Below are 24,895 nucleotides of genomic sequence, written 5' to 3'. Positions count from 1 at the left end.
TTTAGTCTTTTAGTCTTTGAGTCTTTTAGACTGTGAGCCCACTGTTGGGTAGGGACTGTCTCTATATGTTGCCAACTTGTACTTCCCAAGCGCTTAGTACAGTGCTCTGCACACAGTAAGCGCTCAATAAATACGATAAATACGATTGATGATGAATGAATGGCTGCAAATGAATGAATGAATGAATGAATGGCTGAAAATGAATGAATGAATGAATGGTTGAAAATGAATGAAGGAAGGAAGGAATGAATGGATGGCTGAAAATGAATGAATGAATGGCTGAAAATGAATGAATGAATGAATGGCTGAAAATTAATGAATGAATGAAGGAAGGAAGAAAGGAAGGAATGGATGGCTGAAAATGAATGAATGGCTGAAAACGAATGAATGAATGGCTGAAAATGAATGAATGAATGAATGGCTGAAAATGAAGGAAGGAAGGAAGGAAGAAAGGAAGGAATGGATGGCTGAAAATGAATGAATGAATGAATGGCTGAAAATGAATGAATGAATGGCTGAAAATGAATGAATGAATGAAGGAATGGATGAATGGCTGAAAATGAATGAATGAATGGCTGAAAATGAATGAATGAAGGAAGGAAGAAAGGAAGGAATGGATGGCTGAAAATGAATGAATGAATGAATGAATGAATGGCTGAAAATGAATGAATGGCTGAAAATGAATGAATGAATGGCTGAAATTGAATGAATGAAGGAATGAATGAATGGAAGGAAGGAAGGAATGGATGGCTGAAAATGAATGAATGAATGAATGGCTGAAAATGAATGAATGAAGGAATGAATGAATGGATGGCTGAAAATGAATGAATGAATGGCTGAAAATGAAGGAATGAATGGCTGAAAATGAATGAATGAATGGCTGAAAATGAATGAATGAAGGAAGAAAGGAAGGAATGGATGGCTGAAAATGAATGAATGGTTGAAAATGAATGAATGAATGAATGAATGAATGAATGAATGAATGAATGAATGAATGAATGAATGACCCTCCAGGGCGCGGCCCCGCCCAGCCGCCCGGATGGCGCGAGCACGGGAGGGAGGGAGGGAGGGAGGACGCACGGCCGCGCGCGCGCGCGCCCGACCCCCGCTTGCGCGTGCGCGTGGCTGGGCGTGCGGCCTGCGCGCGCGCGCGCCCTCCTCCGGTAGCCCCGTGCACGCGCGCGCGCGCGCGCGCGCCGGAGACCGGTCCCGGCGGCGGCGGCGGCGGCGGCGGCGGCGGCGAGAAGATTGTTTTTGTTGTGGCCGCCGAGGCCGGCAGGGCTGCGGGAGCCCCTTGCCTCCCTCCCTCCCTCCGTCCGTCCGGGCCGTCCCTCCGTCCGTCCGCCCGTCCGCCCGCCCGCCTCCCGTTTCCTTCCCGTTCCCGCCGGGAGCGTCCCCCGGTCCCAACGCCAATATTCCGGAGATCAAGAGATACGCGGCGGCGGCGGCGGCGGCGGCGGCGGCGGGGCCCGGAGCGGGGGGCGCCGGGGACCGGGGCGAGGCAGTCGCCGCCGCCGCCGCCGCCGCCATGGAAGCGCTCGGCCCCGGTAAGGCCCGGCGGTCGGGGCCGGGGGGGGGGGGCGGGGGGGGGCCCACACCGGGGGGCCCACACCGGGCGCGCGTCCTCTGCCCTCGGGGGGCGGCCACAGGGCACCCCAACCAACCTCCCCTCCGTGAGCCCACCGGTGGCTAGGGACCGTCTCTAGAGGTTGCCAACTTGGACTTCCCGAGCGCTTAGTCCAGTGCTCTGCACACAGGAAGCGCTCAATAAATACGATTGATCGACTGACCCCACACTGAGCCCCTTCCTTCCTCTCCCCCCTCCGCCCCCCTCTCCATCCCCCCCATCTTACCTCCTTCCCTTCCCCACAGCACCTGTCTATATGTTTGTACATATTTATTGCTCTATTTTACTTGTCCCTATCTCTTCTATTTATCTTATTTTGTTAGTACGTTTGGTTTTGTTCTCCGTCCCCCCCTTTTAGACTGTGAGCCCCCTGTTGGGTCGGGACCGGCTCTAGATGTTGCCAATTTGGACTTCCCAGGCGCTTAGTCCAGTGCTCTGCACACAGTAAGCGCTCAATAAATACAATTGATCGACTGACCCCCACACTGAGCCCCTTCCTTCCTCTCCCCCTCGCCCCCCTCTCCATCCCCCCCATCTTACCTCCTTCCCTTCCCCACAGCACCTGTCTATATGTTTGTACGTATTTATTACTCTATTTTACTTGTCCACATCTATTCTATTTATCTTATTTTGTTAGTACGTTTGGTTTTGTTCTCCGTCTCCCCCTTTTAGACTGCGAACCCCCTGTTGGGTCGGGACGGGCTCTAGATGTTGCCAATTTGGACTTCCCAGGCGCTTAGTCCAGTGCTCTGCACACAGTAAGCGCTCAATAAATACGATTGGTTGATGATGGTGACCTGCCCGCCCCGGTTCAAGGGGTAAAGAGCAAACCTCCTCCAGGTGACGAGGGTTGGGGGGGGGGGATTGGCCTCGTGCTTCCTTCCTCTTCCCGTCGCAACGAGGGCAACCAACACTTCCCGGTGGCCTTCAGTATCCGGAGGAGGCCTCTGTCCTTCAGGCCGCCCCCCAAAATCCGGGCCGAGCCCCCCTCGCTGGGAGTCAAATCCGGATTCCGGTTTGGGACCCCCCTGGGCCCTCCCCAGTGGGTCGTGGGACTTTCTTCACCCGTTCAGTCGTATTTATTGAGCGCTGACAGTGTGCAGAGCACTGGACTGAGCGCTTAAGTGTAAGGGATTGTAGTGGAAGCCTGCCAACCTGCCCAAAGCTGAGGACTCGCCCCTGGAAAAAGAAGCCAGGTGACGGGGTGAACCCCCCCATCCCAGTTGCCAAATCCGTCCCCAACAGGTGCCCCCGTTTCCTTCAGAGTGGCCCAGGGTGCCCTTTTTGTCTTACCGGTGCCAAAAGTGGACTGGCCAGTCGGAAATGGAAACCGTTCAGCTTGAGGTTTTTAACCCAGAACGACTGTTTCCGGCAGCATATTGAGTGGTATTTAATTTTGCGAGGAAACGAACAGGATGGGTTTTTCAAAACTTTACTGGCTTCTTCGCTTGCTGCAAAGCTGGATGATTAGAGGGCTTCCCCAGTTGGCTGGTTGGTATGTTTAATCAGTCAATCAATCGTATTTATTGAGCGCTTACTGTGTGCGGAGCACTGGACTAAGCGCTTAAGATAAGGAGCTGTGAGAAAGAACGGTCTGGTGCGGTGTTATTACCGAGAAACTTCAGCGAAACTTGCAAGCCAACAGTTTAGTACACTCCCAGCTATCAATCAATCAATCATATTGAGCACTTACTGTGTGCAGAGCACTGGACTAAGCGCTTAAGATAAGGAGCTTCACAGGCCTTTGAGAAAGGACAGTCTGGTGCGGTGTTATTACCGAGAAACTTCAGCGAAACTTGCAAGCCAACAGTTTAGTACACTCCCAGCTATCAATCAATCAATCATATTGAGCGCTTACAGTGTGCAGCGCACTGGACTAAGCGCTTAAGATAAGGGGCTTCACAGGCCTTTGAGAAAGGACAGTCTGGTGCGGTGTTATTACCGAGAAACTTCAGCGAAACTTTTAAGCCAACAGTTTAGTACACTCCCAGCTATCAATCAATCAATCAATCGTATTTATTGAGCGCTTACTGTGTGCAGCGCACTGTACTAAGCGCTTAAGATAAGGAGCTTCACAGGCCTTTGAGAAAGAACAGCCTGGTGCGGTGTTATTACCGAGAAACTTCAGCGAAACTTGCAAGCCAACAGTTTAGTACACTCCCAGCTATCAATCAATCAATCAGTCGTATTTATTGAGTGCTTACTGTGTGCAGAGCACTGGACTAAGCGCTTGGGAAGTACAAGTTGGCAACATCTAGAGACAGTCCCTACCCAACAGTGGGCTCACAGTCTAGAAGAGGGAGACAGAACAAAACCAAACATATTAACAAACTAAAATAAATAGAATAGATATGTACAAGTAAAATAAATAGAGTAATCAATCAGTCAATCATATTGAGCATTTACTGTGTGCAGAACACTGTACTAAGCGCTTGGGAAGTACAAGTTGGCAACATCTAGAGACAGTCCCTACCCAACAGTGTAATAAATAATAAATTTATAATAAATATGTACTAATATATATACATATATACAGGTGTATAGCCATATGTAGTTCCTTTCCCATCATCCCCCCATCCCCCATCCCCCATCTTACCTCCTTCCCTTCCCCACAGCACCTGTATATATGTATATATGTTTGTACATATTTATTACTCTATTTATTTTGCTTGTACATATCTATTCTATTTATTTTATTGTGTTAGTATGTTTGGTTTTGTTCTCTGTCTCCCCCTTTTAGACTGTGAGCCCACTGTTGGGTAGGGACTATATATGTTGCCAACTTGTACTTCCCAAGCGCTTAGTCCAGTGCTCTGCACACAGTAAGCGCTCAATAAATACGATTGATTGATTGATTGATCATGCGAACAGGGAGACAGTCTGTCAACATAGATTTACAGGGCAAAGAGGACCCTAAACTAGGGAAATTCTTAATGCCCAGAAGTTTGACTGTTTAGCATGTTCATTATTGCTTCATTTAAACCAGCCTTTAGATTGCAGTAGTTCAGGAAACCACCTTCCAGTGCTAGTTTAGGAAATGACCGTATCATCAAGTTTTTTGACTGCTGCTGTTGGGAGAGTGGCGTGGGTTCACTTAGCCCTGCTTTTCTACTCTTTCCTCCCCATCGTTTAACTCACCGCTTCCTCTGGGACAAATACTAGTTCAAAACGAGGTGATCGACGCTTAAGTGGCTTTGGAAACGGGCAGGAGGCTGAGCTAACCTGATATAGGAAGCATTATTCAGTTTTCAATTAAGTCCACTCGATGGGGATCATTTCTAGGTGCTTTTACAGCTTCTGGTCCATTGTGGTTCAAGAAAGGTTGTTAACTTTGATGACAGTTATAGGACCTGACCACAAAGACTTGTGGCTGTTTTGTTTTTTTTCTTAATGCGTTTTTAAATGAGCATTTGCTTTTTCAACTTTTCTCATCTACCAATGTTTTGAACAGAGTGGTTAGAAAGTACATTCCAGACAGCCCCTGGAATTAGCCCAGATGCAGGTTTGTAAAAGACCTGTCTTTAACTGGACAAGGAAACGTGATAAGTTTTCCAATCCACCCTGGCTGTGCCGGCCGTTATCCTGCGTGTGGACTGACATGAAGGTAGTCCGGGTTCGTAGTACCTCAAACCAAGAGCAGTGTTTCAGTGGGATTCCCGGGAAGTTATTCACCTGTAATCCAAGGGTTCGTTTAAAATAGGAACCTTTATTTTTTGCAGCAGAGCCAGCCAAAATGAAAACTTGGAGCAATTGGTGCACGGCTGTCCAACTTATAGCCTCAAATTGACCCGTGAGGTCATTAAAACACACGGGGAGTGACGCAGTGTGATGAAGTCACTGCACCGTGTGACTCCTTCGTAGCAGCAGCTGGTGCTGCCAGCAGAGATGGTGAAACGGTAGGGAAAGGGGAGAGGAGACTGTCTCTATATGTTGCCAACTTGTACTTCCCAAGTGTTTAGTACAATGCTCTGCACACAGGAAGCGCTCAATAAATACGATTGATTGAGGAGAAGGGGCCAGAGGGGTGTCTCAATGAACTAGCAGTGGTCCCCTGGGGACGCCCAAGTCTGTGGTCTTCGAGGGGTTGACGTCCACCCATCTCTCCGGGTGGACTTTTTGTTGTTCCAGGGGGGCTGTCTGTCTGATATTGACTCCCCTAAGCACCCTCTCTTCCCTGCCCTCAGCAACGATAGGCCAGACGGAGCCCAGCAGCTTTGTGCCGTCCACTACAGCTGCGGCCGTGGGCGCGGGGCGCATCGTGGGGTGTCCGGTGGGGCCCCCATTAGCCCCATTCAGCTCCCAAGAAGAGCCGGATATGAATCTAGATCCCTAGGGTGACTTGGAGCCATCCGTAATCTAAGCACCCACTACGGTTCTCCCCATGAGGGTTGTTTACCGGCAGTTAGCCTGCCTCAGAAAGCAGATCCTTATTCTTCTTGCAGGCAGACCAGGAAGTAGGCATCAGCAGGTTGAGCAATAGCTCTGTGTATGCCCTTAATATGCATATATATGTGTATATACATATATTGCATATGTAGTGTTGCCCTTTCGTTCAAAGGTGATGTTCCCAACAGTAATGTATCCATGAGCGTGTGTGTCGCTGCGAGAATCTCTTGGCCTTTTGCACACTGTGCCCATGGAAAACAAAACAAAACAGTAGTGCACCTTTTCCGGCACCGTGCCAGTCAGGGAGAGGGTTGATCAGATACTGAGGTTATGAGGGGAAAGGTATGCCCTTGTATTAGATGTTTTCCTCTGAGCCATCTACTGTCTCCCGCCCCGTCCGTCCCCCGTGCCCGGCGACGAGAGCAGTGCGGTTAAAATAAATGATGAACTAAACAGTATTGTGCAGACAGACCTTAATTCCGAAATTCCCAGAAGGCCCCGAAGTCAATGGAGAATACAGTATGGAAAATGGTCCTTTATGCAGCCAAACTTCCTGTCTGTGGGTAAACCTGCAAGTTCTGTTTTGGGCATATTGTTTAGAAACTCCTGCATGGGGATGGCACTAGCGATGAATATGAATTTGAAGACGGAAAAGACATTTGCGCTGCCTTCAAAAAAAAAAACTATTGTCTTCGGTATCTGTAGTGTACATCTTCAAGCACGCAACTTTTGTAAGTGCTCAGGGAACTTGCTAGTTAAAAGTTGTCTCTCACTGCATTCTGTTAGAACTCCCTTAGTTTGAAGTTTGCACGTCTTTTGGGTAGCTAATAATAACATTTAAGTGCTTACTGTGTATCAACCACTGCACTAAGCGCTGGTGTAGAGACAAGTTAACCAGTTAGGATACAGCCCCTGCCCCTCATGGGGCTCAGAGTCTAGGCTGGAGGGAGAACAGCCATCTATTCCATATGTTGCCAACTTGTACTTCCCAAGCGCTTAGTGCTCTGCACACAGTAAGCGCTCAATAAATACGATTGATTGATTGATTGATTCCTGTTTATAGTCGAGGAAAATTTACTTTGAGGAAACTGAGGCACGGAGAAGCTAAGTGACTTGCCTTAGAGAAGCAGCCTGGCTTAGTGGAAAGAGCATGGGCTTCGGAGTCAGAGGACGTGGGTTCTAATCCCGGCTCCACCACTTATCTGCTGTGTGATCTTGGGCAAGCCACTTCCCTTCTTTGTGCCTCAGTTACCTCATCGGTAAAATGGGGATTGAGACTTAGCCCCAGGTGGGACAACCTGATTACCTTGTATCTACCCCAGTACGTAGAACAGCGCATGGTGCATTGTAGGCACTTAACAAATACCGTAATTACTATTAATTATTATTATACGGTCACATAGCAGACAAGTGGCAGAGTTGGGATTAGAACCCAGGTCTTCCAACTCCCAGGCCCATTGCGGTCCAAGTAAAGTGAATGGAAATGCCATGAGAACTTGGAAACTTACTAGCCTCACGCTATCGCAAGGTGTCCATACCATTGAAGAGCATCCCGGTTTTCTTTTGGGCGTGTAGCAGAAAAAGAAAAGGAAGTTCTGTGCATTTCTACTTTGTCTTTAATGCCTTTGCAAATTAAAAGTAAATCAAAGCTGGGTGCAGAGATAACAGTATGGCCTAGTGGAAAGAGCCTGGGCGCCAGAGGACTGGGTTCTAATCCCGGCTCCACCACTTGCCTGCTGAGTGACCTTGGGCAAGACACTGCATTTTTGTGTGTCTCAGTTTCTTCATCTGTAAAATGGAAATCCATTTCCTGTTCTCCCTCCTCCCTAGTCCCATAATAATAATAATGATAGCATTTATTAAGCGCTTACTATGTGCAAAGCACTGTTCTAAGCATTGGGGAGGTTACAAGGTGATCAGGTTGTCCCCCGGGGGGCTCACAGTCTTCATCCCCATTTTACAGATGAGGCACAGAGAAGTGAAGTGACTTACCCAAAGTCACACAGCTGTCAGTTGGCGGAGCCGGGATTTAAACCCATGACCTCCGACTCCAAAGCCCGTGCTCTTTCCACTGTGCCATGCTGCTTCTCCCAGGTGGGTCAGGGACTGTATTTGATATGACTAATCCTGTATCTACCCCAGCACTTAGTACGGTACTTGGCACATAGCGCTTAACAAATGCCACAGTTAGCACAGCTATGATCATCCGAGATTTCCTTTAAAAAGTTGGCAGCAGCAAAATATGTCTAGACCCGAAATACGAGTATCCCGATTTTTTTTCTCCAAAATTCGCAAGTAAACTGATGTAGTTGTTGAATTATCCTGTTACAGGTCCCAGCCTGTGCAAGCTTTAGTCCCTCAGTCTAACTGGCCATGGATTAATGGCACCACAGCCTTTATTGCCTTTGATGTTTCAGGCCCCCGGAGGTGGCTTGTGTTGAGGAAGGGCCCTCCTCAGTCACCCAAATCATCACTGAGAGCAACTTTAGGAACTCACCAGTTGCTCTACTGCGGCATTATAAGTTTTAATACTTCCCTCCTGGTAGGTCGCGACAGTTTCCTTTGGCTTGCAGATGTGGAAACGTAGAGAAACGTAGGCCAGTCGCACAGCCAGCCCGCCTTCTCTGCTTCCCTTTCTTAAAGCCAGGTAGCATATCCGATGTTTCTCCCATTTTCTTAGGACCTCCAACCAGCCTGTTCCAGCCGCCCCGTCGCCCCGGCCTTGGGACTGTGGGGAAACCAATCCGCCTCCTAGCCAATCATTTTCAGGTCCAGATTCCTAAAATAGACGTCTATCACTATGATGTGGATATCAAACCCGAAAAGCGGCCGCGGAGAGTCAACAGGTAGGGATGGGATAGTAAAACGGTGTGGCCTATCCTCAGTTATCCTCAGTCAACAGGTAGGGATGGGATAGTAAAACGGTGTGGCCTATCCTCAGTTTAAGGAAACTCTCAATTTATTCATGACTGGGGAGATCGCTTGCCTATAGGTAGATTCGGTGGCGGGGGGTACCTTTTCAGAGGTAAAGTTACCGTAGATAAGAACGGGAGGCTGCCTAGCGATAAGAGCAGAGGATTCCTGGGTTCGGTTTCTGGCTCTCGGGCAACTCACCGTGACCCTTTGGGTCCTCTATCCCCGTTTTGGACGGAGGTGGGTTTACTTTGGGGAAAACATCCAGCGCTTAGAACAGTGCTTTGCACATAGTAAGCGCTCAACAAATGCCGTCATTATTATCTCCTTCCCCCAGGGGATCTGGGGCTACAAACTAGGCTCCGCCGGAGAAATTTTTCTGCCCGGCTCGTTTCTGAAACCCAGGTTTCAGTTCACAAGAAGTCCGTCCCCTGGCCCGCGTGCGAAGCAGTTAATTCCCGGCAGTTGGGGTGTCACCAGCATTAGTGGGGATCACGTCCTAGGCTCGTAGGGTACGTGACTTTCTCTTGACTGGATAGTTCCAAGCTCTGTCGGAGACCACACGCTTAGGCGAAGCTGGGGTTGCATACACTAAAGTGTCTGCAGCTGTGTTTATTTCAGGCTTTGCACATAGTGTGTGATCCTGCATATATGCGAGAACACTCAAGTAGAGCCAGGCATGTGTTTGAGCATGTGATTGAGCACAGGGTGTGTTATTGTGTAAAACAAAACAAAAAAGGTGTTAATTTCCCCATTGGACTGAAGAAATTCCTCCCTATGTTCCCTTCCCCCAGTGCCTATAATGGACATAGAATTAAGCTAAATGATACCTTCAGCGAGGGGCAGGACTGTTGTTTTAGGCAAGATGCATCTTGAATTGCTCTGATTTTTACCGTTTAATTGTTAGCCACAGTGCTACTCTATCCAAAATTTGACTTGGATTTAGTGAGGGGGATCTGATATCACAATCCTTAGACCCTGACTGGTGTTGAAGGGCTCTTTGACGGTATGCTCTTATGACCCAAATTCACGTTGCAAAAGAGCATCCCGTTTCTTTCATTTGGCCATATGCCTTCAGCAGAGGGATTGTGGAGGGAGAGAGTGTAGCCCAGTGTAATGAGCACAGAACTGGGAGTCAGGAGACCCAAGTTCTAGCCACAGCTCTGCCACTTGCCTACCGTGTTACCCTGGGCAAGCCGCACATCTTCTCTGTGCCTCATTTCCTCACCCGTAAAATGGGGATAGAATACCCATTCCCCCTCTTAGATTGCAAGCCTCATGTCGGACAGGGTCTGTGTCTGATCTGATTATCTCCTAGCCATCTCGGGGCTTAGCGTGGGGCTTGGCCCTAAGTAAGCTCTTAAAGTCCCTCAGTAATTAGACTTGTTAAAAATGGTCCTCCATTAAACTTCCCCTCCATCCTTTGGTTCCTCCCCCAATTCGGAACTTGCGTCTGCTTTGATTTACCTGCCGGCTGCCTCCCCTCTGTAGTGACCTGAGGACGGAGCGCCCTTCGTTTCCCCACGGCTGTCATTCCGGCTTGAGTTCGAGGGGGCCAGTCGTTAGGCGTGCGGTGTTGCTTTCCTAACCGTTTCTCGAAGCTGAATGCCCGTGTCTCCATTACCATTAAGGGAGGTGGTGGATACGATGGTGCGGCACTTCAAGATGCAGATATTTGGCGATCGGCAGCCTGGCTATGATGGGAAAAGAAATATGTATACAGCCCACCCGCTGCCTATTGGACGGGATCGGGTAAGTGTCAGCAGCAAGAGAAAATATCGACTGCTTGTTTCGGTGTCACAGAGCTGAATCGCATGCCTGCGATCATTTACAACTGGTACTTCAGGTGCAGCGGTGGAATGGGAATAAATGGGGAGAGAGGCCTGAAGATTTGAATGCTTTTCTCTTTGAAGATGACCTCTCCCCCTGGGAAGCCAACAGCACCAGGGTTCCCTTGGGTCTGTCAACAGGTGCACCCCAGAAAAGCTTACTCCCCTTGGGCTGCTGCAGCCTCTTGAAAGCGTTAACGCTTAATTGCTGTGCTACCGAACGGCTAGAGCAGGCACATCTCTCCTGGTCCTGCTACTGTTCCCCGGCCTGACGGGTTTCAGTACAACACTCCTGAGCGGTGAGTGCTCTGCGTGCACACATTCACAGAGGAGTCCATCCAGTTCTGCTTATCGAAAGATGTTATGGAAGGTGCTCAAGGGCAGAGCTTCCCAATGGATGTGCCTTGGGAAGGTTTCCAGTGCACTTTAGGAAACTCGGGCACCCCCATTATGGATTTCCTTGCTTCCGCACCCCTCATTTAGGCCGGAGTCCAGGTGCTCTGCATGCCTGCACAGCGGTGTTTCTGCCGGTGCAGCCTCTGCCGCCTCTCTGTTCTCTTAGCAGAATCCTCTTCCCTCTCGTCGCATTTCCCTTTCCCTTTGCCAGTGGCTTATTGCAGGGGTAGAGGAAGAGGACGTGGGGCTTCTGATGTGAACAGAGGTGCAGCGGAAATAGGGGTGATCCAAACGGGAGAAAAAATGTTGAGGAAAGGACATCCGTGGTATGATGTGGCCTGTACTCGTCCTCTGATGCTTCCCTTTCCACAGGAATTTCCTGAGATAGATGCAGATTAAAGGCCCTAACTGTTGTGCTATCTTCAAAGTTTTCTCATCAACCTTTTTTCTTTAAATGCTACTTGTTAAGTGCTTACTGTGTGCCAGGCACTGTACTAAGCACTGGGGTGGATAGAAGCAAATCGGGTTGGACACAGTCCCTGCCCCATGTGGGGCTCACAGTCTCAACCCTCATTTTACAGGTGAGATAACTGAAGCCCAGAGAAGTTCAGTGACATACCCAAGGTTACGCAGCAGACAAGTGGTGGAGCTGGGATTAGAATCCATGACCTTCTGACTCCTAGGCCTGTGCTTTTTCCCCTAGTCCATGCTGGTTTTCTGTTTAAAAGGCATTCACCTTTTAAGTTGAATGCCCTGGCTAAAGTGTACAGAGCTTTAAAACTTCGACATAGTACAGTAAATCTGTCATACAGTAATACTAGGTCTATGTATGGATCTTATTTCCTTTGCTTTTGTGCTGCTTTGTAGTCCGTATATGCATACATAGAGACTATAGAGCATATGTGTGTGTTTGCATATGTATATATAGAGAGAGAGAGAGAGAGAGAGAGAGAGAATGCAAAGCAACACAAAAGTAATGGGAAATAAGGAGTGTTTGTGCATATGTGTTTGTACTCGAATATGTACCTGACAGTGAAATTAATCTGTGGATGTACGTGTGACTGAAAAGGCCAGTGTGGGAACCCTGTGCGCTGAATTGTACACACACAAAAACTGTCACAAACTGTCACTTGTTGTGCTGTCATGTTTGCAGAACCTGGGACTGTTTTCACTTTTGCCTCCGTGAGGCTTAATTCTGCTGAAGCTTCCACTCAGAAAGCCACTCCTTACTTGATTGCAAGTACATATGCTAATCTATCTGCTGCAGTTGTCTCCCAGTTTTCCAGTTGACCTGCAACATTATCTGAGACTTTGTTTTACTGCATTCTTAAAACACCTCCTTTGTACTTGCATTCTACCTGCTACAGAAGTTTAAAGATTGCAACAAATATGTAAAATAATTTTGGGACAACTCCCCTGGCCTTCCATCAAAGCACGTCCAAGTCTTGAGTCCATTGAAATGCTTTGAATAGATATTGACAGGCCTATTAGTGGTGTTGGGGACAAGATTTAAATAGTCTGAATACCTTGACCTTCAGTAGCATCTCTTTTCCAACATGGTGTGTTTCTGTTTTTTTGGTGTTTTGTTTTATTTTCAAGGTTGATATGGAGGTGACACTTCCAGGTGAGGGTAAAGACCAGACATTTAAAGTGTCCATTCAGTGGGTGTCTGTAGTGAGCCTTCAGCTGCTTTTGGAAGCTTTGGCCGGTCACCTGAATGAAGTACCTGAAGATTCTGTCCAGGCACTTGATGTTATCACAAGGCACCTTCCCTCCATGAGGTAAGTACCCTTGTTTGGCATCCTCCCCTTCAGGTTAAGCGTTTTCAGTAGGCTCCGTTAGAAGTCCCCCAAAACGGCTTCTGATTCTCTCCCCGTTTCAAAGCGGGGGCACATTCAACTTGTCCAGAAACCTCCAAACAACGTCTCCCTTGTCCTTAAAACCCCTAAACTCTTGTTTCTTTAGGTACACTCCTGTGGGCCGTTCGTTCTTCTCTCCCCCTGAAGGCTATTACCATCCTCTAGGAGGGGGCAGGGAGGTCTGGTTTGGTTTCCACCAGTCTGTGAGACCCGCCATGTGGAATATGATGCTCAATATTGACGGTAGGCCGGAATTCCGCCCCCAGCTCGATTTGGCCAAGTGTTTGTTCCCTTCCCTTTCCTAAAGCCAAGCGTGCCGTTTTTCTGTTAATTAGTATCTGCAACTGCTTTCTACCGGGCCCAGCCTATCATTGAATTTATGTGTGAGGTTTTGGACATCCAGAACATCAATGAGCAAACAAAACCTCTGACTGACTCCCAGCGCGTCAAGTTTACCAAAGAAATCAGAGGTAACTACGTGTTTCAAACTGCCACTCACCAGTTTGGTATCTTGTGTCCTGTTGACTTGAGATTGACAGTTTTAGGAAATCTCCTTTTTCAGTCTTGGGTGCTGTGGTGTTGAAAGAAACAGTTGTGGCCAGATACATGGCACCGGTCAAGACGTGCCTATCGTAGCCCGTGTTTTTCCTCATTTGAGGCTTGCCAGGAGCCCTGTATTCTGGAAGAACTAAGTGCATCGGATTGACCGGTTTAATGACGTCGGTTCCCCAGAGTGGGTAGACTTTTTAAGATGTTCCTCCATTCTCTGAAAGTGAATTTTCCAGCTTGGTCTACAAAATAGCCCATGGCGGGGAACTCGAGTCAGTCTTACTGAAGCTAACGTCTTTATTTTGGCATTTCCTCGGTTGACAGGACTCAAAGTAGAGGTTACCCACTGTGGACAGATGAAACGGAAATACCGAGTATGTAATGTGACCAGAAGGCCAGCTAGTCATCAGACGTATGTAAATCACTTACATCCAAGATTGATACTCCTTTTTTTTTTTTATAACCGGTACCCTGTTTGCGTAGTTCTGGTTAAGCAAGCACACAAATGTTTGTAACTTGAGCTCTGATGAGTGGCCCCCTGATGTGATCCAGCAATTTTTTTGTTTTTTTTTTTTAATTCCTGCCTTAAAAAAAACCAACTGGCTCCTCAAAGTGTTTGTTCTTTCTAGTTTCCCCCTCCAGCTGGAAAACGGTCAAGCTATGGAATGTACAGTAGCCCAGTATTTTAAGCAAAAGTATAGCCTTCAGCTGAAGTATCCCCATCTTCCCTGTCTTCAAGTAGGACAGGAACAAAAACACACTTACCTGCCACTTGAGGTAAGCAAGGCTCAACTTTCTCCAGCTAGTCCTGAGCACTGGAATTATTGCACTGTATTCAGATCAATACCTCAGCCAATAATGTTCAGCTTTGTAATAACATTATAACCCGGGTTTCCATTTTTTGTGGGAGAGTAGAAATCTAAGTTGGGAAGTCGAACAGATCGGAGCCATGGAATTCTGATGTAAATTCGTTTCTCCTGTGCCTTTGCTAGGTCTGTAATATTGTGGCAGGACAACGGTGCATCAAGAAGCTAACAGACAATCAGACATCCACTATGATCAAGGCAACAGCAAGATCAGCCCCCGACAGACAGGAGGAAATCAGTAGACTAGTGAGTAGTTCAGACTCTGGTTCATGAAAAATGAAAGATACTGGCGGCGGGAATGGATAGAATTTTCCTGAAGTTAGTAGCCGAGTTGTAGCCTAGAAAAGTTTCATCTTGTCTTCCAGTGGTTTTTATTGGAAAGCTGTAGCAGAAATTCAGAAAGCAATTGAGCAAATCTAGAAGAGCCGCTTCTGTAAAATAAAGCCATCCCAAGAGTTGGGCTACTTTTCAGTTAATCAGCTAATGGTATTTGAGTGTTTAGGGTGTGCGGAGCACTGTACCAAGGGCTTGGGAGAGGGCAGTACAGTAGAGTTAATAGACATGATCCCTGCCCTCAAGGAGCTTAGTCTAGTGCGGGGAGATGGATTTTAAATTATAGATGGGGAAATGGCAGAGTATAAGGCTTGGTACATAAGCGCAGTGGGTCTAGGGGCAGGGTTTTAAAATGCTTAAGGGACACAGACAAACCCAAGTGCATAGGTGATGCAGAAGGGACGGTGAATAGGGTGGGGAAAATGATGGGCTAGTTTGGGAAGGCCTCTTGGTGGAGATGTGATTTTAGGTATTAGGGCTTTGAAGACGGGGAGAGTGGTAGCATGTCGGGTGGGAAGGAAGAGGGCATCCTAGGCCAGAGGGAGGACGTGGGCAAGGGGTTGGTGGTAAGGCAGGCGACGTCGTGGAACAGTAAGTGGATTGCTCATAAGACTACCTACCTCCTTGGATCAGGGATATTGAGCTGAGCCATTCTGTTCTTTTTTTTAATGGTATTTAAGCGAGTACTATGTGCCAAGCACTGTACCAACTGCTAGGATAGACACAAGATAATCAGGTCCCCATCCCACATGGGGCTCACAGTCTAAATAGGAGGGAATAATAATGGAATTAAGCACTTGCATGCTAAACACGGGAGTAAAGATAGTCAGATCCACCAGACGTGTCCATGTGTTTAATTCAACTGAAGGAGCTTTGAAGGTTTCAGCAGTTTTTTTGTTCTCTAGGTCAAGAGCAATAGCATGGTGGGTGGACCCGATCCCTACCTGAAGGAGTTTGGTATCGTCGTTCACAATGAAATGACAGAGCTAACGGGCCGGGTGCTCCCAGCACCTATGTTGCAGTATGGAGGCCGGGTGAGTTCTTGTTTTCGTCATCCAGGTGTTTCCATCCCATCTGGTCATCCGGGGCTGGCTGGCCTGTGCACTTCCTTGCATACTGCTTACAGAAGAGCCGATCATCTTGCCTGCAGTGAAGTGCTGTCTGAACTTAAACCACCTCTCTCTTTTTCTTTCTTTCTTTTTAGAATAAAACCGTAGCCACACCAAATCAGGGGGTCTGGGATATGCGAGGGAAGCAGTTTTATGCTGGCATAGAAATTAAAGTGTGGGCCGTGGCCTGTTTCGCTCCCCAGAAACAATGCAGAGAAGACCTGTTGAAGTGAGTATCCGTGTACCCCAGAATTAGATTCCTTAGATACCTTTCCGGTATGAAAAGTTGATATTAATGAGGGCCTGTGTGAACGCTCAACGTCAGCATGAATGACTTCATCCCTGAAGTGGTATCATGTGACACTTCCTTGAGGGAGGGCTTTATTGTCATAAACTCACAAAAATCTAGAAGTTTATTCAGAATCTGACAACTCATCAATCAGTGGTATTTATTGAGCTCTTCCTGTGTGCAGAGCACTTGGGTGAGTACAATACAGCAGAGTTCGTAGATACGTTCCCTGCCCACGAACCCTCAGAATTGCAGATGTGGGGAGAGGGGCAGGGAATGTGTCTGTTATATCGCTGTGTCGTACTCTCCCAGGTGCTTAGTACAGTGCTCTGCACATAGTAAGCACTCAGTAAATATGATTGGTGGAGAGTACAGTCATCTTAGTTGCACCCTGAGACCTCTGTCCAAGGAAGTGTGTTTTTCTGAGAAACTGTGGCCCAGTGGGAAAGAGTTGGATTTTGGGGTCTAATTTTTAAAGTTGAAATGCATTTCAGCATGTATTTGGAATGTTTAGAAATCTTTCAGTATTTTGGTTGTTCCCCAAGCCTCATGGCTAGGGCAAGTTTGACTTTTTATGGTATTTAAGCAATGTACCAGGCACTATAGTAAGTGCTGGGGTCAAAACAAGTTAATCAGACTGGACCCAGTCCATGTCCCACATAGAGGCTCCCAGTGTTAATCCCCATTTTGCAGATAAGGAAATTGAAGCCCAGAAAGGTTCAGTGGCTTGCTCAAGGTCACACAGCAGACAGATGGCAGAGCTGGGATTAGAACCCAGGTCCTCTGACTCCGAGGCCCATGTTCTTTCCACTAAGCCACACTGCTTCCCACTTAGACTTCTCTAAGTGCGCCTCTCTTGTAAACGGTATTTATTTTTTTCCGTGTCTAGACACACGTTTCCTAAAACTATGTTAATCAATCCCTTGAAATTTCTCATCCTAACAATTGCCTTAACAGTCTCGACGCTGAGAATGGAGCGTTCCACCAGCGCCTCCGTAACAAGCCACTCCAGTGCTCTTACAGTTCATCTAGTTCCGGAAAACCGCAGGCTTGAATCGAACATTTAGTACAAAGACAACTTTGTTGGGTTTGAGCGTCTTTGTAACTGCCTTCTTATCATCATTGAACCCAGGGGAATGATCTGGGGATCTTTTGCCCTTTCCAGGAGTTTCACGGACCAGCTGCGCAAGATCTCCAAGGATGCGGGGATGCCCATCCAGGGCCAGCCGTGCTTCTGCAAGTACGCCCAGGGCGCCGACAGCGTGGAGCCCATGTTCAAACATTTGAAGATGACGTACGTCGGTCTGCAGTTGATTGTGGTGATCCTACCTGGAAAGACCCCTGTATATGGTATGCACTCTCCAGCCAGCTTCAGTGTCCAGTGAGGAGGGGACTCATAAATAATTCCTTTTTGCCAGGGAGTAGGGGACCTGCATTTTTTAAATTCATTTTTGATTTTTTTTTAATGGCATTTAAGCGCTTGCTGTGTGCCAGGCTCTGTACTAAGCGCTGGGATACATAAAAGTTAATCAGGTTGGACACAGTCCCTGTCCCACATAGGGCTCTGTCTTAAACCCCATTTTACAGGTGAGGTAACTGAGGCTAGGAGAAGTGAAGTGGCTTGCCCAAGGTCACGCAGCAGAGAAGTGGCGGAGCTGGGATTAGAACCCAAGTCCTCTAACCCCCAGGTCCGTGCTGTATCATGCTGCTTTTCAGAGGATCATTAATCTGCCCTTTTTAGGCGGTAGCGAAGGTAAAACTGAAGTGCTTAAATCTTGTTCGGTGCTTTACTGCCAGGAGGCTAGAGCCACCTCTAAGAGGAGAATGTGTCTATTACTCTTGTCTCATAGCGGAGGTGAAGCGGGTTGGGGACACCCTCCTAGGAATGGCCACGCAGTGCGTCCAAGTGAAGAATGTAGTGAAAACATCTCCCCAGACCCTATCCAACCTCTGCCTGAAAATTAATGCAAAGCTCGGTGGAATCAACAACGTCCTCGTACCTCATCAAAGGTAAGGTTCCCTCCCGGTCTCCTTCAGACCGAAATTTATATTCCCAGTCATTTGGAACCCAGAGCACCAGAATGTCAGCTACTTCAAATTTCTTCTGGTTCTGAGCTACCATCCCAAAGGCCTTAGTCTAATATTGGTAGATCAGATTTTGGAATTTGGCAACGGCCATCCCAGTGCAGGGGTGGTCAAACCTCCTGAACCGAGGAAACGCAAACCAAAACCATAATGTGGCCGAGAACCATGGATCAAAATGACCAACGGGTGCCCCGTGGGGAGGGAAGGTGGCAGAGAGCAGGGGTTCCCAGTGAGGGTCTGGGAGGAGGTGGGAGGAAGTAAGGGGTGGTGGGGTGGCAGAGAGCAAGTGTTCCAGGGGAAGAGAGAGTAGCGGTGAGTGATGCTAACAAGCAGTGGGGTGGAGATGTGGGCACTATGGCCACCGCCCAAAGGGCGGTAGCTGTGGCATAATGTGGCCACAAAAATAAATGCTAAACCTTGAATCACACAATGTGAAGAAAAACCTCGAGAGGCCCTGCCCCCAATCTTAAGAAACGATTCTCAAATTCTCAGTTTCCTCATATTGGGACCGTGGATGTTCTTTACCAAAAGTCACTTGGATCTTTGCTCAAAGCGAAAAGCATGTGCTCTCTGCCCTCCAGATTTTTCATATCCATTTAAATGTGAAGAAACAGGTCCAGGGCAAGAGAGTGGCTAGTCAAGAAACGCACAATTGGTGTAGCACTGGAACTCAAACCCAAATCTCCTCGCTCAAATTCAGTAGTCCGTCCACTTAGGCGCAACTTGGTCCTCTTCCTCTCCCTGTCCCCCTTCTCCCCCACCTCCCCCGTATGCCATGGGGGGGGTGAACGTGTCCGGTGGCTCGTCGAGCTTAGTCTTTCTTGTCCTTGCTTCTCACCACGAGCAGGCCTTCGGTGTTCCAGCAGCCCGTCATCTTCCTGGGAGCAGACGTCACTCACCCCCCAGCCGGAGATGGGAAGAAGCCCTCGATCGCGGCCGTGGTGGGCAGCATGGACGGCCACCCCAGCCGGTACTGCGCCACTGTACGGGTGCAGACCTCTCGCCAGGAGACCTCCCAGGAGCTCCTGTACAGTCAGGAAGTGATCCAGGACCTGACCAACATGGTCCGAGAGCTGCTGATCCAGTTCTACAAATCGACGCGCTTCAAACCCACTCGCATCATCTATTACCGGGGAGGGGTCTCCGAGGGCCAGATGAAACAGGTACCGCCAGCCCCGTTCCCAGCTCTCTCTGCAGGTTCGAGGATGCCCTCGATCCTTCGTCCAGAAGCCTGTAATAATAATAATTAATATTACTGTGGTACTTGTTAAGCACTTACTATGTCCCAAGCACTGTTCTAAGCGTAGGAGTAGATGCAAGTTAATCAGGTTAGACCCAGTCCCTAAGAGGGACTCCTACTCTTAATCCCCATTTTACAGAAGAGGGAACTGAGGCCCAGAGAAGTGAAGTGACTTGCCCAAGGCCACACAGCAGACATGTGGCAGAGCCGGGGTTAGAACCCAGCTTCTTCTGATTCCCAGGCCCTTGCCCTATCCGCTAAGCCACTCTGCTTCCCTAAAATTCCTTTTTTGGGATGAGCCGTGCAAATTCTAGGCCAGTCGGGAAATTCTAAACCTCTCTTCATCGTCTCACTTCTCAGGTAGCTTGGCCAGAGCTAATAGCAATTCGGAAAGCCTGCATCAGCCTGGAAGAAGATTACCGACCAGGAATAACTTACATTGTGGTGCAGAAAAGGCATCACACCCGGCTCTTCTGCGCAGACAAAACAGAGAGGGTAAGTGTGGACCAGTTTCAGGGAAAGCATGAAACCCCAGCCTTTGCCACCCAGCTGAAGGGCCAAGCTCAACAGCCGTCATAGGGAAATCCACACAGAGCGAAAATGGCCAAAATCCTTTCCCCTCTCGTCCACCCACTCACCTCTAAATCTTTGCTTATTTTGTTGCTGAATGGAAAGCAAGAAATGATCTCACTCTTCCTATTAGCCCATTAAAGTTCTCAACCTGGAGACGTTTCCTGAAATTGTGGCTACTGTGCTAACCCCCTAAACGATAGAACTGAAAAGCCTTCAACTTTCTGATGGAAAGATGTCTCACTCGTCACAACCCTCCCAACCCCTTTTTAAGTCAGAATGGGAATTTGTTGCCAGACAAGCTTTGCATCCCCTTCTCTGGGGGTGATTTAAGGGGCCCCCATCGGCTTTTAGCTGTAACCTCCTGAGGAGTCTGAAAAGATTCGGTTTGCTCAAGTAAACGCCAGGCTGTGAGAATTGGCGAGCTTGAGGAATCTTCTAAACGCTCATTTAATTCAATACCTAACCTCCCTGAAGGATGCACTTGCCAAATAAAAACTGTGAAAGGAAAGAAGCCTGGAAGGCCATCATTTATACTAAAATAGCTAATGATCTGTTTTTAAATAGGTGGGGAAAAGTGGCAATGTGCCCGCTGGCACGACTGTGGACAGCACGATCACACATCCGTCTGAATTTGACTTTTACCTCTGTAGTCATGCAGGAATTCAGGTAATTTGGAAGCTGGACAAGATCTCCGGTTTGATAGCGTGATGTGCAAACTTCCATGGCGCGAACAGCTCCTATTACAGCTTGAGCCGACTTGTTTTTATTCATAAATTATAGTGTTTGTAGTGTTTGAGCTGGTGCTGATGGTTTTCTCCTTCACTGGGCTCCTTGACTTTATAAGTGTACTCAGGGAGTCAGAGGGACCTGGGTTCTAATTCCGGCTCCACCACCTGTCTGGTGCATGACCTTGGGCAAGTCATTTGGCTTCTCTGTGCCTCAGTTATCTCCTCTGGAAAATAGGGATTAATATTGGGAGTCCCCCGTTTGACATGGATTGTGTCCAACTGGATTAATTTGTATCTACCCCAGTGCTTAGTGCAGTGCCTGGCACGTAGTATGTCCTTAGTAAATACCATTTTTTAAAAAGTGAGGGGTAGGGAGGTGGGGAAAACCTGGAATTCTTTTGGCTCTCTGTGGGCAGAGAACGTGTCTACCAACTCTGGTGTACTGTACCCTCTCAAGCGCGAGTAAGCACTCACTAAGTACAACTGATTGGTCAAACTTGTCCAGTTTTAAGTGCATTTTAACTCTGTCTCCCTTTGTGTGTGTGTGTCTCTGTCTCTCTCTCTCTCTAGGGAACCAGCCGCCCTTCACACTATCAGGTTTTGTGGGATGACAACTGCTTCACAGCAGATGAACTACAGCTGCTGACCTATCAGCTGTGTCACACCTACGTGCGCTGCACCCGCTCGGTCTCCATTCCAGCCCCCGCGTACTATGCTCGGCTGGTAGCGTTTAGGGCAAGATATCATCTGGTGGATAAGGATCATGACAGGTGAAGTTCTTTGGCGCAGGGAAATGTCTTCCTGCCTCCGTTTGTTTTAACATCGCGTTACTAAATAAAGATCCACCATTAGAAAAGGTTTTTGGGAAATTAAAACCTCCATCCAGGCCCTTAAACTCCAAGAGCCTTACTGGGAACCGACCAAGTTTTTTTTTTTTGCTTTTGGCCGAGGGAAACAAAACGGCGAAACCTGGGATGCTAGTTGATACTCGCTCCATTTACGTGACGGCGTCCTGTGTGCCCAACGAAAGCAGCCTGAGGTTGGAGCAGGCTGCTCTCTGCTTGAGCGTTTTCCAAAGTCTGAGAGGCAGTTGAGTTCTGTGGGTTATTGTTGGGGAAAAAGTGAGTTACCTAATTACACAAGCTGGCTGCCCTTGTCTTTGTTCAGGAGGAAAACACTGGATGATCACTTTATCTGCGAAAGAGTAGTCATTTAAAACTCTAATTGAGTTGCCGCCTGCCAAAGGCCCTTTCTTTGCTCTCCCCCGACCCCCCCCAACTCCCACCCCAGCCCGCCTTGTTTGAGTTATTTTTACTCCGCTTGGAAAATGGCACCGTGGGGTGCAGTAGAGGAAGTTATGCCAAATAAAGTCTTGCCCCAAGGAGAGTTACCTAGACGGCAGCCAGTACGATAGGAGACATTTTGAGGTGTTCCTCAGTCGTTAAGTAGCCAAACGAGTTCTCCGCTCTCACTTCCTCCTCCAAACGACCCGACTGACAGTTTCCGGGCCCTGCCCCGAGTCAGAAATTCAGCTGCCGACTAGCAGAGGCTCCTCGGGGGTCTCCGGCCGAGGTCAGGTCAGACCCCGTGGCAGCGAGAGACGTTCTGGTGGTCGTTGGCGAAGAGCCCCGTTTCACCTGATATGCTTGATTTCTCATCTTTTCACAGCGCCGAGGGAAGCCATGTGTCAGGACAGAGCAATGGCCGCGACCCCCAGGCTCTGGCCAAAGCAGTGCAAATCCACCACGATACCCAGCACACGATGTATTTTGCCTGAGAGCCTCTGAGGAGGCTCAGGGGATCTGGGCACACCGTGCGCTCCCGAAACGTTTGGAATGCCTACTGCTTCTGGATAGGGCCAAGTTGACTTCAGACGGTCTTCCTACCAGCAGCTCTGAACAGTCGCACTGAACCTACTCTTCACGGCAATGTCTGATGCACCAACAGAATTGAGCCATGTGGTTTTTTCGTTTGTTTGTTTTATGGGTTTTGTTTTGTTTTTTTTTTTTCGTTTTTGTTGTTTTTAAGTGACAGAAATTCATAGACTGTCTTTTCCGATGCATTGGACTGAATTTTTTACCTCAAAGCGTAAAGGCTGATCATCCTGAAATTTTTAAAGGACTTGGCATGAAAGGTTTCTATTGAATATTTTGCTAGCTACAGTTAAGTTTATCACCTCATCCCAGTAGTACACGGAGATGGAGTTATTCCCTTGTAGTCCGTACTCACCAAGCAGGGTGAACGCTTAAGCGGGAGGAAAAAGAAAACGCAAAATCATTTAACTTCAGTTCAGCTAGACACAGTTCTATTGTGTGGGGCCATAGACTTTTTAACGGAGATTTTAGACTTCACTACTGTAAATGCCTTTGTCAAGCATTAGTTTCGGAAGGTATTGCAGTCTTGTTGGTTTAACTAGTTTATCTTTTTAAATCTCTGCAGACTTGTGCTGGTGCAAGTACAGGCTGCAAAGCAATTGCACTATATATATTACTGCAGATTCAAATAGGCGGTTCTTGTTCGGTAAACCTGTGAATGTGTAACATAACCAGATAGTAACACCTGTGAGCAGGTTTTAATTATTATAATGGTTACAGATAACACTGCCATAGGATGGTTAAAAGTAATCATGTTTCCCCCCCCCCTTAAAAAAAATTAGCTTTTAGATATTTTTCCAAGTTTTACAGAAGTGCCCATTTTATGCTGCTGTGTGGTTTGATAAATCTAAATGATTTTTAAACTTTTCTTGTAGGAGGTTAACTTTGGCAATAAACACTTTTCTTTGAAAGCCCCCCCCTCCCCACCCCATTCCCCAAAACAGCCCCTGCCCATCCCCAGCAATGTAGTTTTCTAGTGGAGGGTTGTGCATGAATTGATCCAGTTTTGCTTGTGACTTCACAATCTGGGAATTTCTGAACTCAATCAGAAAAGACGCACTTCCATGCCTTTTTAAGAATTATTTTTACATGTTTTATATTCACTGTTGGTGTCCTGTCTACCACTTCTTTTTAAATAAGCTACAACCTGGGTGTTGCACGTAGGAAAGGCTTTGCCAATCTGTACAGTTCTCAATGTATTTTTTGTGGTGATAGCAACCTGAAGACTTGTACCAGCATTTTAAAACATTTCCCCCCGCCCCACCTTCCGAAATCAAGGTTGCAACCACAATGACGTAAAATGGCATGTTTAAAAAAAAGGTTTTTTTTAAATGTACATTTAAACTATTGCTCCTGTCCCAGCCTAGAAATAATTCTTGGATCTTGATTTCCCCCATCCCCCCACCCCCCACCTCCTTGGCTTGGCAGTTTAGGCTAAAAATTGTAGTGAGAGGCTTGATTTCACTTGCAGCTTTTGGATCCTACAAACCCAACATTGAGATTGGATTCCTTTTCATGTTGGAAAAAAAAGAACAAAAAACAAAGGGAATTGATCTAAAACCAGCATTAAAAAGAAAGATGAGCTTGTTGCTGTATTTAATATTGGCCACATCATGTTAACAGTGAAACTGTTACCTGAGATTGCAGTTGTCCAAAACCAGTAGATATGCTAAAATTTCTTAGCAGTTCAAATACTTGTAAACTAGCCTTCTCAAAAACTCAGCTATATAAAAAGCTGGGTTTTTTTTTTACCCTTTTTTTAAACCCGGTCTTTTAAACAAGCTTGTAAATACATTGAAGTTTACATTTCTAAATGCTGTCTTTCAGCACATTAGTGTGTGCTGAAACCAGTCTTCAAAGCAGTTTTATAACCTTCTTTCAGAGTAGTTTCATCATACCAAGTTTGACCTTTTTTTTTTTTTCCTCTGTCTAAAACAGGACTGAAGCAAGCTCTCTGCTCCTGAGGCGCAGGTAGGCAGGTTTAGTTGAGATTCTTCCTTTTTTTTTTTTATTGTTATATCCTAAACTTTTCCTCTTTTGAAAAATACCTCACTCGGATAATAAAAATCAGGACATGTCGGTGAGAGGCTGGCTGCTGCTTCAGCTTAGATGGCTGCTTTTATTAATACTTGTTCAGGGAGAGCACAGAAATAAACCCTTCAGCATGTACTCTGACCTAGCGGAAGGAGACTTTAGGCACCTTGAGGAAAAATTGAGCACCCCTGAGTTGTAGGAACTG

At 47.4% G+C, this 24,895-nt stretch overlaps 1 protein-coding gene across 1 annotated transcript; it reads left to right on the top strand.

Moving 5' to 3' along the window:
• The first annotated feature begins 1,528 nt into the window (after positions 1-1,528).
• LOC119938026 (protein argonaute-4) lies at positions 1,529-23,524 on the top strand. Its single transcript, XM_038757679.1, has 18 exons — positions 1,529-1,547; positions 8,694-8,859; positions 10,558-10,678; positions 12,751-12,932; positions 13,117-13,253; positions 13,346-13,480; positions 13,884-13,971; positions 14,189-14,336; positions 14,552-14,671; positions 15,664-15,792; positions 15,963-16,096; positions 17,322-17,506; positions 18,007-18,166; positions 19,089-19,404; positions 19,842-19,976; positions 20,619-20,720; positions 21,353-21,552; positions 22,451-23,524. Exons 1-18 carry the CDS (start codon positions 1,529-1,531, stop codon positions 22,557-22,559), a joined length of 2,586 nt encoding a protein of 861 aa, XP_038613607.1. The 3' UTR covers positions 22,560-23,524.
• The last annotated feature ends 1,371 nt before the right edge of the window (positions 23,525-24,895 follow it).

Source organism: Tachyglossus aculeatus, chromosome 16 (genome assembly GCF_015852505.1).
Source record: "Tachyglossus aculeatus isolate mTacAcu1 chromosome 16, mTacAcu1.pri, whole genome shotgun sequence".
Taxonomy (NCBI): Eukaryota; Metazoa; Chordata; class Mammalia; order Monotremata; family Tachyglossidae; genus Tachyglossus; species Tachyglossus aculeatus.
This window is presented reverse-complemented; position numbering and strand designations above follow the sequence as displayed.